The 14,222-nt window shown below is 41.4% G+C and overlaps 1 protein-coding gene across 1 annotated transcript in view; it reads left to right on the top strand.

Moving 5' to 3' along the window:
• The first annotated feature begins 6,285 nt into the window (after positions 1-6,285).
• bsna (bassoon presynaptic cytomatrix protein a) overlaps positions 6,286-14,222 on the top strand; it is a 68,109-nt gene continuing 60,172 nt past the window's right edge. Inside the window, exon 1 of the mRNA XM_061272426.1 lies at positions 6,286-6,464. Coding sequence (XP_061128410.1) covers positions 6,286-6,464 — 179 coding nt within the window. The remainder of the gene's footprint in view (positions 6,465-14,222) is intronic.

Raw genomic sequence — 14,222 nt, 5'->3', positions numbered from 1 at the left:
AACACTGTCGTATAGCATGCCTAAAAAGTTGACACACATTCAAGTTGAATCAGAATAGGGTCCATTTAATGCGATGTATAACAACACGAGGGCTCCAAGTAGATATGCGTACCTTATTTTGTTGGGCCCTCAGGAGTCTATTAGGTAATCTGGCAGACAGAAGGGATGTGATTAAACTGCATAATGAGGGGAAAGGCCACTAGAAAAAAAAAAATGCAGCGTGATCGTTTGTTTCATAACCATGGAAAGCTGCATCATTGCACTGCGGACTGAGGGCGCCGAGGTTGCAGCCGCTATTTTGTGAAGCCTAAACAGACCCCAGTCCACACACAACCATGCGCACACCCGCACACAAAACAAGCCGAATCGAAGTGTTTGCATACGGGCAAACGTTTCTCACCTGCCCTCCCGCCGCTGATCTGCTGCGATTCTGCTCCAAACAAAAGAAAAGCAAGCAAAGGGTGTGCAAGTGTAACGTCAGGCAAGGCTGGAAGGCTTGTGGGCTTCCAGTCATTCATCCGTTTTTTTTGTTACCACAGGAGGCAGGGCAGCCCCTGTCTACCCTGTTCGGCACTCAAACACCGGGACGAAAGTTCCGGAAGTACACGAGCAACTAAAAACCAGCACCGAAGCTACATGATAACATGCTTTTGTTACTTTTACTGAAAGAATGTGCATATTGTTGCATACTGCGCCTTATTTTGTTTTAAGAATTGTATCCACGCCCGTGCGCCTGTGTGTGTGTGTGTGTGTGTGTGTGTGTGCGTGTGTGCGTGTGTGCATGTTCAAATGTCCCAATTTGACACAACCAAATTTGCAATCTTAAAAGTATTTTTCATTTCATCCATTGAAAGGAGACATTTTTCCAAGGGCAGCCTGGTGCACTAGTGATCATCTAGTCTGCCTCTCAATTTTTAAGTTCAGGGTTCAAACCTCAGCTCAGGGCTCCCTGTGCAGTTTGCATGTTCCCCACGCTCAATAATTATTAAATACTATATTCTCTATCGGTGTGATTGTGTAAAATTGATTACTAAGAATTTGACAATATAAAACCAACACAAATATGTTACATGCAAAATAAAATTAATTAATGATGTATGCTGTGGGTTTTATTTTTATCCCTCTGCTTTCACAGATAGCACCATTTCTCAAAAGATTGTCAGTCACGAAATGTGTTTCTACTTTGGGATGGTGAGTTATCACTTTGAACTAAATCATAATGAAGTATTCAACTATCTACAAAGTGGACTGTCATGACCAGAAACGTATAAGAAATCAGATTGCTCTGATGTCATAGTTTACAGCTCATGGACTCAGGCCATCGGATGGATGGAAGGTTAAACAAAAGGTTAACAACAGGCACGGATCCAGGTCCTCATTAATAAATAGTTTAACAATGGAGAAAACACACACAAATGAGCCAAATAAGATTATGATCACACTCTCAAATAAACTTGACTTGACTCTGACTCACTCTACCTGCCACAAGGTTATATAAGTTACCTGAAATTTACTGTGGCCCAACACAAATGCTCATGATAAAAACCTTGCCATTAGAATGAGATGACAATAAACAAATACTCAAACCGGTATACAGTGCACTTGTAACGAAAACACAGGCACAACCTGTTTTCACTTCTCGACCCCTACTAGGTCGCTCTAGTATTCCTACACTGTCATCTAGTGGTCAAAATGCGTGCAGCTATTACATAACAGTGAATGGTGCAATTTGGTCGCACAAATAAGTGGATTTTTCTTTTTGCATAGTTTTCTGGTTAATGAGTTTAATAAATACGGATTTATTTTTTCTTCGTGACAAAATATGTATGTTACTTCTGTTTTCCTCTACAGTCTTTACACACTTATTTTTTCCATAATAACAAAATCAAATCAGGATTGTCACCGTCACGCTGCTGTGGCTGCCTTACATTCCGGATCTCCGCTCTGGCCACCCTGTGTGGAGTTTGGTGTCACTGTGCTTGTGTGGGGTTTCTCCAGGATGTCTTCAACATCCCCAAAACATGCATGTTAAGTAAATTGAAGAGCCGAAATTGTGGTGGTGTGAATACTTGTTTGTTTATGTGACCTCTGAAAGATTGGCGACCATTAGAGGTTTTGTTGCACTCTTTTCCACCTACTTCTTTAACTGTTGGCCTACTTTCATTTAATAACCCCATGGTATCAACTATTTGGTATAGTTTTCTCTTCTGTTTGAACTGTCATCTACAGCTCTACTTCTCCCCAATTCTTTCTCTAATTCTTTCTTCCTTTATTTCGGATGTTCAACCCATTATCCAAGCAGTATATCTGAACCAAGAGACAGCGGGCCTGCAGCCAGACGCTCGAGAGCAGAAAATAGCATTAAATGACAGAGTAGATTAAGTGTGGATGTTTTCCGATATGAAAACAACATTGATTAGATATCTGTGGAGCGACGGAGGAGATGGACGTCACTGGCTTCTCAGGAAATTGAAAGTGTTCAGGTTTAGACTGGCTTCTGTTTTTCCTCTTTCCTTTATGTCTGTCTGTCTTTATCTGCCTTTGTCTTGCAGTAGATATTTTAAAAGTCAAACTGCACAATGCCAACGGCAATACTGCTCGCAACCTAATCATTTATTCATTACATGATGAACTCGGTAATGCATTTTTACATATACAGTTGTTAGGGTTATGTGCACTTTACATGCACTCTGGACCCTTACCATGCAATAACTGAAAGCAATTCCAATGCCGAAACAAAACGACTGTATAGTGTAAACTGTGCAGACCACTTTTGTACACTAGATGGAGACACCAATCGTGAAGATCTCGCTCTCTCCTCTCTCACACTTGCTCTCCTTAATTTAGGGAAATGCAGCATGTGTAAAAATAAAACTGCCTCAAAATGCTATAGCTGATTTTGGTCCTGGATAGAAATGTTTGTTTTAGTAATTCAATCGATTAATTTCCAGCAAAAAAAAATAGATTAAAAAACAAGAAATATAAAGGCATATCTAGGTCAAAATTCCTCATTCCTATTCAAGATAAAAGTCCTAGAACACACAGAATTTGAAAGAGTCTATATAAAAGCTTTTCTTGATACCGCATGGTCTCTTATTTCTCTGCAGTTATTTCGGGTAGATTCCACTCTTCCATCCTGAAGAAGCAGCACATAGGTGTTGGTAAGATAGCATGATGTCGGCCAGGCTTTTATGCTAACATTGCACAATCTCTGTGTATAACAAAGACACAGGTTCTGTGGTAACATGCAGTTAAGGCTAAGGCATGAGTTATTGCTCTTCCCATCCTTGTTAGTGCTTCAGTGCCGCTTCAGCGAAACACGGACTGATCTAGGTCATGGCAGACAAGAAGTCACAGGACTATTAAATGAGGGGAAAAAAAAAACTGACACTGTTTTTTGACAAGAATGAAAGTAATGAGACCAAGTCATGGTTACCAAGTGAGGGCTTGTTCAAATGTAAAATCAGCACTTGTTTGATATGGGTGAATTCAACTCTGGACTACCTTAGGACAAGTTTGGAACTCAAACTGAGATCATCTGGATTGAATCATTGAATTGAAGCATCTGGACTTCTTGGTTGTCAAACAACTTCAGAAGATACACCCGCAAGAGGGATACGTTAAATATATTGTATATGAATCTAAGATTCTGACTTTAAAAAGCCCTCAACAGCCAAGAAGTCCAATCATTTCTATTCATCGTATGCAGAATACACTTGTTGCTATTTTTTCCAAATAGTGAGTTTTGCAGAGAAACTAACAATAGTGGAAATGGATGGATCCAAACATCTTGCACAAACAACTACGTAGGTTCATTTTTTTCTTGTCTGGGCTATTCACTCAGAAGAGAATGTTTTGATTCAATCCACCTACCCGTTGATCCCTCCCTCCCCCCATCCATCCATCCATCCATCCATCCATCCATCCATCCATCCATCCATCCATCCATCCATCCATCCATCCATCCATCCATCCATCCATCCATCCATCCATCCATCCATCCATCCATCCATCCATCCGTCCGTCCATCCATCCGTCCATCCGTCCCGCCGTCCTTATTGTAGTTTAATAAGTGTAAAGTTTTAAAGCTTTTCCTCTGATTCCGCAAACAAAAGTACTTCTCTTGGGCATGGACACAATGTCAACGAGAGCAGAATCTCTCCCATCACACATAGCTGTAACTAATTTTACATTTAGGTGGTGAAATGTTTTGGGATGTACTGTTTGAAGGAAACGGAGACTGACACTTTTTTCTTTGGTGGTTTGGGCGGTGGGGTTTCAGGTTTCCTATGAAGCAACTGGCTTAATAAATTGTTAAGTGCAGTTAAATGTCAACTTCATTCAGATATATTGAGAAGGCCAACATAAAGAGAATCAAATAAAGGTTTAAATGATGTTCGTGTACTTTAAATATCGTGTATTTTTACTTCGGTAATTTTGAAAGTTTTTTTCTTACATTACCAAGGAAACAGACGTTTTATTTACAGTTTTGCAATCAAGCATACTCCATTTGCAAGCACTTCAAAGTTTGAAAAAAGATTCTTGTTATGTTGTTAACAAAGAGTGAAAGATGGAATTGTTGTATCTTTTTGTCGCTTGTTTGTGGCGATGAGCTCAAGTGAAAGAAAAGGAGTTGGCCAGTGAAAGTGCTGATGAGGTCTCTGCGGCCCATCAGTCATTCAATTAAGCATTCACAGTTGACCAATAGTGTTTTATGTTGCTCAGAGTGAAGTGGAAGGCTGGCACGTTGCTCATTTTTAATCTCTTTAAGTAATCGGCCCGGCAGGCAGGTCAATGAGTCCATCATGTCAAAGTGATTGACTCAACGCTAAGGTTAGAGGTTTTTGGTGAGGCTTCAAGGTTGGAGTAGTTCTTTCAACATGGCGCACTGCAGAGATGCTCCTTGGCTGCTGTCTATTAACATTTTACCCTGGCATAATGAAGCCTTAAAGAAGACATTGTATGCATTCTTTTTTAAAATTCAAAACGTCTGAGTAACTTGTGTTTCAGCCGTCACTTGAAAGTGGCTCTGGGTCTTCAGCTAATTATGCCATGGCTGGAGCAACTCAGTGAAGGCAGGCGATTATTGTTACTTGTCGACTGTAGAAGGTCTTGCTCTCAGACTTTCAGAAATAGGCCAATGATTTGCTCAGTTGTTTAAGTTCATACTTGATGGGTGTGCAGGCACCCCAGTGACTCTATTTGTATACAAGCCTTTCTAAAGTCAAGCTCTTTAAAGACCAAACCACTCACTTTTCTCTTCTCATTGGCCACCTGGGACGAGATTTTCATCCTGCTTCGGAGTCCTCAGAGTGGAACCGCTGCAATGAAAAAGGGGCAATAAAGCCCCAATAAACGCATTATGTTACGAATAATTTTTTTTTGCTTTCTTAATATTTGAACATTTTAGTATAATGTAGTCCAAATGTTTAAAACAAATCAGCTTTTTACTCGTGCATGCACTAGTCAATGCCACGTGGCATTGTGGAAAAAATGCTAGGTTCGAGCGTATTTGCTAGTACTGTTACTCGTGTACATTTGCAAAAGTACGTTTCACTGTTTTTGTGAGTCAATTCATTTAATCCACAGTGGTAGCTTCACGATGCATAAAAATTCTCATTGTAATTGTGAAATTATTTAATTCCAATTGTTATTTTGATCGAATACGACCTTTTGTTAACAACAACTTTTATGTTTTAAATATGTTCGAAATAAAGACATATCAATAAATCAATCAAACATTACATGATTCAAACTGCTGAGTCAAAAACAACCCAATTTTGCTTAAAAATTGACAGACCTTTTTGTACAAAACAACACCCAAAAATGCATTGTTCATTCATCCATTGTCTATTTCTTTCTAGCTTTTTTTGTTTTCTTGCTTTCTTTTTCTCTCTAGGAGTCACATTCTAACTATAGCCTCTCTTGAACTGCAACGTGTGACTCCATGAATCCAATCGCACTCTCTTGCGCTGCCTATCGGTTGTATTCCCCTCTGCCCGGACGGCCCAAGCGCGCTCCCGTCACACGTCAGAACCCAGCCTACTGGTGCTGAGGCTGACGGGGAGGAGGAGGATGATGAAGACGATGGCGGTGATACAGGAGCAACGCTGAGTCCGCTCCTTCTTTTCTTTTCCCCCCTTTCTTACCCCGGTCCATTCTATTTTGGACCACATGTATTTCAATTAAAAGGGCATCTTAGCGACACAGAAACAGAGACAGCTCAGACCGATCGGACGCGGTAGCGCTCTTCACCGCCCGCCTGGCTCCTGAGTCGAGACCGAGATGGGGAACGAGGCGAGCATGGAGGGCGGCGGGCAGCCCGGAGAGGCCGGGATGATGGGCTCCGTGATGCCCGGAGGACCCGCGACCGCAGGGCCGGGAGGACCTCACGTGAAACCCGTCAATGGCTCTGCTGCCGGCGGAGGGATGGGAGTCGGAGGCCCCGGGATGGGGATGACGAGGTAGGGCCAGTGGTTCCGCTAAATGTTGGTCTCGTGAAGAATGCACATACGAATTGGAAGGTTGCCTCATACCTTGACTGATACCACGGTGGAACCTCCTGCCACCCCCCAAAGAAAAAACAACTTGACATTGAATGAAAACGGTTGCTATAGCAGCCACTACCCGAAGCCCATCATCCGCCTTCGTATTCGGTGCTGTCATGTGCTGCGATGGTAGTATTTCCCCTCTTGCGTGGTGCGTTGGACGGACCTGGCGTGACCAGCTGCAGAAAAACGCGCGCGCGCTCGACTACACGACCGCACTCGCTCACTTCCTGACGCGCACGCTTAGGCGAGCCTCCGTGTTTGTCGTTTCTTACCAAATGCAGCATTCGTGGACGTCACTCATGAAATTTTGTTTTGTGTTTTATTCTAGAGGTGATCGACATGTGACTTTTGTGTCGCGTGTGTGTGTGCATGTGCGCGCGCGTGCTTCACGGGGCTTGCCTTGAATGCGTGGGATGTGTGTCATAGTGGTACTACGTATTGTTAGGGGTTAGAACAGATAAACTCAATTGCACACCCCTCTGATGGAAATAAGAGATTTTGCAGACCTGTAAATTTCCTGTCCATAGAGGCTATTGCCCAATGCATCACTGAGCATTCCCAGCTATGTATAGTAAGACGGGAAAAAAAAAAACCCCGCTTGGAAGCAATCAAGTTGACGTGTGGAAATAATGCAGAAACAGGATAAGCATAAGTAGTAGATTCATGTTACATGTAGGCACGCCGTGTGCATGATTGATTCTCACCCCTCGTGAGAGAGGGTGCATATAGGGGCGACGGCATGGCATATCCACCATTATATAACATAGCGACTCAGAGGAGGCACGATGACAGCTTAAGCTGCCTTCTAATAAACGACAGTTCAGACGAGGCATCATAGGAGCACGATTGCATTTGAGACAGTGTTGCTTCTATCAGATATGTTGGAATAAAGGTTTGCATAGCGTGCAGCGCATCACATTAAGTATTGATAAGACAGGATAAAGAGGCCATGTGAGCAGAATGATCACGTGCAAAGCGTGTTTGCCTGCCCCTCCCCTCTTCGTCTCTCGTTTGCAATGCTTGCACATAGTCCTCCTCTCCTTATGTCCGCCTCCCTCTTTCCATTCTGGAGGGAGGATGCTTAGATTTCCTCTTCTTTTGGTCTTCTTTCCATCACTCTACTCATCCCCTCCAGCTACATTTGTGTGGTCATAGAATGGAAGCATGAAGATGAAAGAGTATCATGTATTGTATGTTAGCATGTCAGTCCGTCCATTCAAATATAAATAGCCCTTTTCTTCACAATGGTCGCCCGAGTTGGCGCTTATCTCACCTGACTTTAGGTGAGACGTGCATTTTGACAAACAAACGAGTCTTCACAGGCACATTGCAGCGGTTCACAACGGTTATTACCCTAGGACCCACATTTTCCTGTTGCCACAAAGTCGTGACCCAGTTTTGTAGATGTCTGAATAATAGCCTTCAAAAACATTTGTTTGTTAGCACAACTACATGGTTACATGTTGAACGTGTATTTCAGAACATCTTATTACAAACTGAGGATGAGCAAAAAGAAGAAGAAAAAAGAACAATAATGTAAAATACTTAATTGCTTTGGCTCCATCTGAAGAGCCTTGGAGAAACGTTTCACATAATGTTGGAGGTTGCATCTGCACATGTTCATTTGTGCGGCACCGATAGCATATTTATCCCTTTGTGTAACGCTGCGTCAAAGAAGAAAAACGTTTGACATCTTATATATTTTCCGGAACACCTTGTACATCTTGATCATCGTAATGCAAGAGCCTCTTAAAATTTTGACAAGCTGCCTCGACACACTGGACCTCAAGCAAGTTGCATATGCTTGCTTTATGTCAACCTAACCTCTGTGAGTCACGATTCACAAAATAAGATAACATTCTCTAATGGTGGATGCAGCAAATGAAGTTTATTCTTTGTGAGGGTCACTCCATACAGTGATCCTGGTATAAACTGACAACAATATTTTCCACAAAAAACCAAACAGAATTTGTCAGTAAGTTTGTTCACGCAAGATGGCTGCCCTCTGGCTTCATTCGTGAGAGGCCTTGGCAGTCCAGGTTATTACATACGTTTACGATGTGCTGTCGAAGCTTGACTCCCTGCAGATTTTCAACCAATCACAAGCAGCCTGAAAGTAACTCCACCTCCCCGCTGCTGTATTAGTCTTGTGCAGTGTAAAGTGCAAAGATGTAAGGGTGGAAGAGAGTGATAGAGTTATACAGAGCTGAAAGGGTAAGAGTAGTGAATAAAGGGAAAAAAAGAAATGAGGCTATGGAAAAGACCACTTTCGCAAGGGCGTAGAAATAGAGGAAAGTGGGTGGGAGGAACAGAGGGAACGAAAGGCCAACCATGAAAAAGCCAACTGAAAATAAAGTCTGACATATTATCATGAGAAAAATAAATATCACCGATATTGCCAAAGAATATCTCCCGTAGTACATTTTGATGTTTACAAACATTATAGTTTTATATTCCAGAGCTCCATATAGAGGCTCCAGCACATCCACCAGCCTAGTGAGGGATAGCAGAAGAGAAGATGGATGGAACTTTAATGTTTTAACAGAAGTCAGGTTTATTTGTACGGCCCTTAATCACAAAAGAGTCCCAAAGGGCTTCACAACCCCACAATTGACAAATATTAACAACATTCTCTCATCTAAACATTCCAGAACAAAGAGATCCACTCAACAAACATGCTTGACATTCTTGGCCAAAAACATTTAATTTAGCCACAAAAAAGTATGCCAAAAAGTATGCAAAAATTAGGTAGCTACCTTATTTTTTTTCATGTTCAATTTCTTTTCTCATTTCTAATTGAAAAACAAAGTTGACTGTTTTTGTATGAATCCAACACAAGGTTCATAAAGTACATGAGAATAACAAAATTGAAAATAAAAATGTGTTGTGATTTTTTTGAAAACCTTTTGCATTATATACTGTATATTTGTAGGTGTACAATATGTAGTGATTTTATTAAAAGCTTTGGCATTATGTACTGTACATTTTATTTTTCATGTGCAACTCTCAATAATAGAGAGAAGAAATAGGAAAAAAATATGCTTAATAAATAACAAATAATGTTATACTGCAATGAAGGTGGAGTTGCAGTTAAAGTGAATAAAGCAGCAATTTCTTAAATTTATATATTCATAATAAAATGTTCCAATCGATCCGTGGTGATTTGGCCAAGACTGAAAAGTGCATAAAAGCGCAAAACAATGGAGCCCTAATTTTCTTCAAGTCGGAGCCGCACTAAAATACATAAAAGGCACAAATAAGGATATGAGAAGAATGTGTGAAGTCTGGATTGGCGTGGGGAGAAAATGAAGACAGGAATCAAGAGCAATGATGACCAGATGGCTCAGTGAAAGGAACTTCGAGGGAGTGAGCGAGAGAAGGGGAGAGAGAGAGAGAGAGAGAGGGAGAGGGAGAGGGAGAGAGAGAGAGAGAGAGAGAGCGAGAGAGAGAGAGAGAGAGAGAGAGAGAGAGAGAGAGAGAGAGAGAGAGAGAGAGAGAGAGAGAAAGAAAGCACATATGGAGCAGAACATTTGCTTGCTGTGGTGTCACATGTTCATGTTCCATCTGACTCAGCTCACTCATGCCGGGCTGGATTTATGCCCACTTTGTTGTCTGTATTTGCATATGCCCATATGTGATCTATAGCTCTGTGAACATATAATCATGAACAAATAGAAAAAAATCACAATCACAAGTTACAAGACTGGAATTTGTCAAACTGTATTGTGACAAGGGAGCAACACTGATTAGCACATCCAGCTCACTGAGGTTATGGGTTTGATTCTGGCTCCAGTCTTCCTGCATGGAGTTTGCATGATCTCCCCGTGCCTGCGTGGGTTTCCTCCGGGTACTCCGGTTTCGTCTCACATCCCAAAAACATGCATGGTAAGCCGATTGAGCACTCCAAATTGCCCATAGGTGTGATTGTGGGAGCAAATGGTTGTTTGTCTATGTGTGTGCCTGCAATTGGCTGGCAACCAGTACAGGGTGTAATATTTATTGGGACAAATAAGTCAAAGGAGATCATTTCCTGCTGCACCCTAAATGATGCATGTTGTAACTCTGAGCCAAAACAGCAACCTTGTTAAGTGCTGTTGCAAATTTTATTGCAAAACAATTCGACTGCTACACAAAAAAAAAATATATATATATTATGCTTATTATGTTGAACAGTTTGAACTTTTGCATTGGTGGAGATCTAAAGGCCCTTGCGGTGCCGCGCATTTGCGTTAAATCCTGGTGATATGTCGTCAGGTGGTAATTCAGTGCAGTTATGTAGTTTGTGATTATTTTGCTGTTTTACCACGCTTGGCGTCTTTTCTCCCTCGTTGCAGTTGTGAAGGTCACGACGTGTTTTCTCATGATGTTGTCGACCAGAATTTGCCACCCGTTCACATGCATGTACGCTTTGCCATAGCTCGGAAAGTATGCAGCCGACATTGCCGCTATACAGCTTATTGCGTTGACTCTCATTAGCCTTTCGTATTGTTTTGTGAAGCACTTTGACAAATGAGTTTCAGATTCATCTATTTGCTTTTCCAGAACATTACACTGATTTACCATCCTGTCTGTCCCTTCGCCCTCACTGTGGTTTACCCAAATTTAAAGTAAAATTATCCACCAACCTCATCATTTCTTTCTTGCCAAGAATTCGAATTGCATAGCTCTTGATATTTTTTGTATTTTAAATGCACTGCATTCACATTTTTTGGTACTAATGAAGTTGCAATGTGATTATTATAATGCATTATGGGGCAGTGGAGTGTGGCTTGTAAGCTCACCAAAGAGTTGGCTCATTGGATTTTTCACACACAAGAAAAACATCTGCACTTGAAGCAATACAATGGACTTAATTAATGGAAATACATGCCTTGCATGCTAAAATATCCCTGCAAGAAAAATGTAGCAAAACATCCTCCTTGAGTCAAAAGTGCACAATGAATCCTCAAAGCTCAAGCTGAGGTAAGTAACAACAACAAAGAGTATTTCTGAGCACTTTGAGATGGTCCCTCAGCAGCAAAGTGACACTTAGCTCTCATGGCTCCCTTTACTGTGAAAGGATTGGCACCATCGAAGACAGAAATGGAATGTTATTATAGTCGGCAAGATTCTTTTTTTTTTTTTTTGGCGGGGTAAGTTTTCAAAACTAGGTCATTTTGTCAAACGGGAGTCCAGCTTTATGCCGACTTGTCTGATTGTGTTAAAATGATTGACAATTCAATTCAGTTTGAACACGTGTGCATTGATCCAAAGTATCTCCAATGAAAATGAATCAGCGAACATGTCAGCTTTTATTTGAATACCAATGCATTTCAAATGTTATTGGAAATAAAGGTAAGCTAGTGTGCTTCTTCACTACTGGTGAGGTGCGGTTGAGCAAGGCAGTGTCCCCCATCGCTCAGCTCAAGAGCTGCAACTCCGTTTGCATCCCTTTCACTGTGACACACCTGCATGTGTATCGTTTGGTTGTCCGTTATACAGCAGTTTGAATTTCCCCATGGGGAAAATAATAATAAAAATAATTTAAATGAAATAAAAGTAGAGATGGCAACCCCTTCATGACCTCTCTGGGACATTTTTTGTCAGTATCATTTTGGTTTTGATAGGAACACTCAGCCAAAACAAACACACGTCATCATAACACTTCCAACACTTATTCAAATGTTCAAAAGAAGTAGTTTAATGCAAACATCTATTTTACTAATACGTGTTTTCTGAGATGCTAATTACATTTTTCGGTCTAGATTTTTTATTAATACACCTTGCATGAAAACTAATGCAAATGAGTTCCATTTTCTTTTATATTACATTACCACCACTAGAAGGAGCCTCTTTATGTTGTTGCAATACGCCAGAGGGATGTGTGATCTGAAGTGCCAGGATGTGGCAGTCATTTTACATTCACAGAATATGAGATGGTTACAGATTTGGAATCCAATCACCCAGATTTTGACGCAAATGAGGGACACGGTGCGGCTTAGCTGGGTAACGTCTACTTCCATCCCAGCGTACAAGTGCAAACACCCTCCTTCCGCCAAATTCCACCAGCACGACGTCTAGCAAAACCAAAAGAAAGAAAAGTTAGCTCTCCAGAAGACTTGCTTCAGGAAGGAAAATTGGACCCTATATCTCTCGGCTGATTTGTGAACGTTTTGGAATCCCACCCAGAGGAGCTGGACGAGGCGGCTAGGCAGATGCAAGTCTGGGCTTCCCTGCTTAAGCCGCTGCCCCCGCGACTCGCCCTTGGATAAGCGGAAGAGATTGTTTGGATGGCAACTCAATGTGGCACATGCATGGTGGCACAGAATGACAGAGATGTCGGTTTTCAAATATACTGGTGCATGCTAAGCATAATCATTATTTCAGACCATCCCTTTCTTCACTCTGCTGCACTTCATTGAGATCCTTTTCACACCTGCCGCCATTTGTTATGGCTTTTCATTTCAGGGTCCAAGGCAGTTGAGTCACTCTGTCTTGCCCGTCTGGCTCATTCATTTTCTGTGAAAGGCCGGCTAGCAAAATTGTCAGCCAGTTTGTGGTGTAAATCATCAGGCTGCAGTCAAATGCGTAAATGTTGTTTTTCCTGGTAATGTAATTGCTGCCCGGATGAATGGCCTGGATGAATGGCTCTGCATTATGTGCAACACCTTGTGCTTGGGTCTTTTACAATGCATTCTTTGACAATTATTATTCAGAAGCAACGCAGAAAACAGGCTGTCTCAATAGTCATTCAGGTGCTGCTTCTATTTACTTTCCAATTAGGTCCTTCAGATTGAATTCAGACTAATGATTCAATATTGCAATCCTTATCGTGTTTTTTGGGCTGAGTAAATTATGAAAGGGCACGTCATTAACATCAGCCTTTAGTTTCTTTTGCAAACAGCCTCATGGTTCATTGAACAATTCTGTTTATTTATGTTGCTAATGGGGGCAAAGAAACAGAAGAGTAACTTTTGGCTCCAATATAATGTGAAAGCTATCCTGGCCGGTCCACCAATTATTAAGGACCAACAAAGTCGATCTGGTTGCCATGGCAATGTTCAAAATGTAATTTTGTAAACGACTACACATGACTTCAAAGTTCGGAAGACTTTGAAATATTTTTTTGCAATCTTACGTCTTGTCGTCATTTAAAGACTTCATTTGCATAGAAAATTGGTGGATTCCTCGATATTTGTCCACCAAGAGTTCCAGCTGTGCATTACGTAGTATTCAGTGATGCTATGCACATCATGTTTTTTTCTCAAGACAACTACTTGCAACCCTTGACAAATATGATGTCATCATATCATCATATTGTATATCGGTAGTGTACGGTTTAGTCTATTCCATACAAAAGATCTTCCATGATTGCTGTGGAGGTTTTATAGTTTCTGAAAAGGTGCGGCTTTATGAAAGTGCACGAAAAACTGAGGAAAGGCATCACTACCGATTGGATGTATCAAATTGTACCACAAACATGTGAGACCGATGCAAGATTGACTTGGATTATTTCCTCCTTGGCTGTGTAACCACTGGCCAGTAGATGAGTCAGCTGATGCAGCAAAGTAAGATGGAAAAGATCAATTCAAGCAGCTGCAGTACCACTAAAGCAGATAAACATCTTGCTCATTTCCTCTCCTATTTTATACGCACGGCAAAAGATTGCAAAGATGGCATCATTGTGTTTAC

This window comes from Syngnathus typhle, linkage group LG2 (assembly GCF_033458585.1).
Source record: "Syngnathus typhle isolate RoL2023-S1 ecotype Sweden linkage group LG2, RoL_Styp_1.0, whole genome shotgun sequence".
NCBI lineage: Eukaryota > Metazoa > Chordata > Actinopteri > Syngnathiformes > Syngnathidae > Syngnathus > Syngnathus typhle.
Note: the sequence above shows the minus strand (reverse complement) of the source record. Positions and strands in the feature narration are given on the sequence as shown.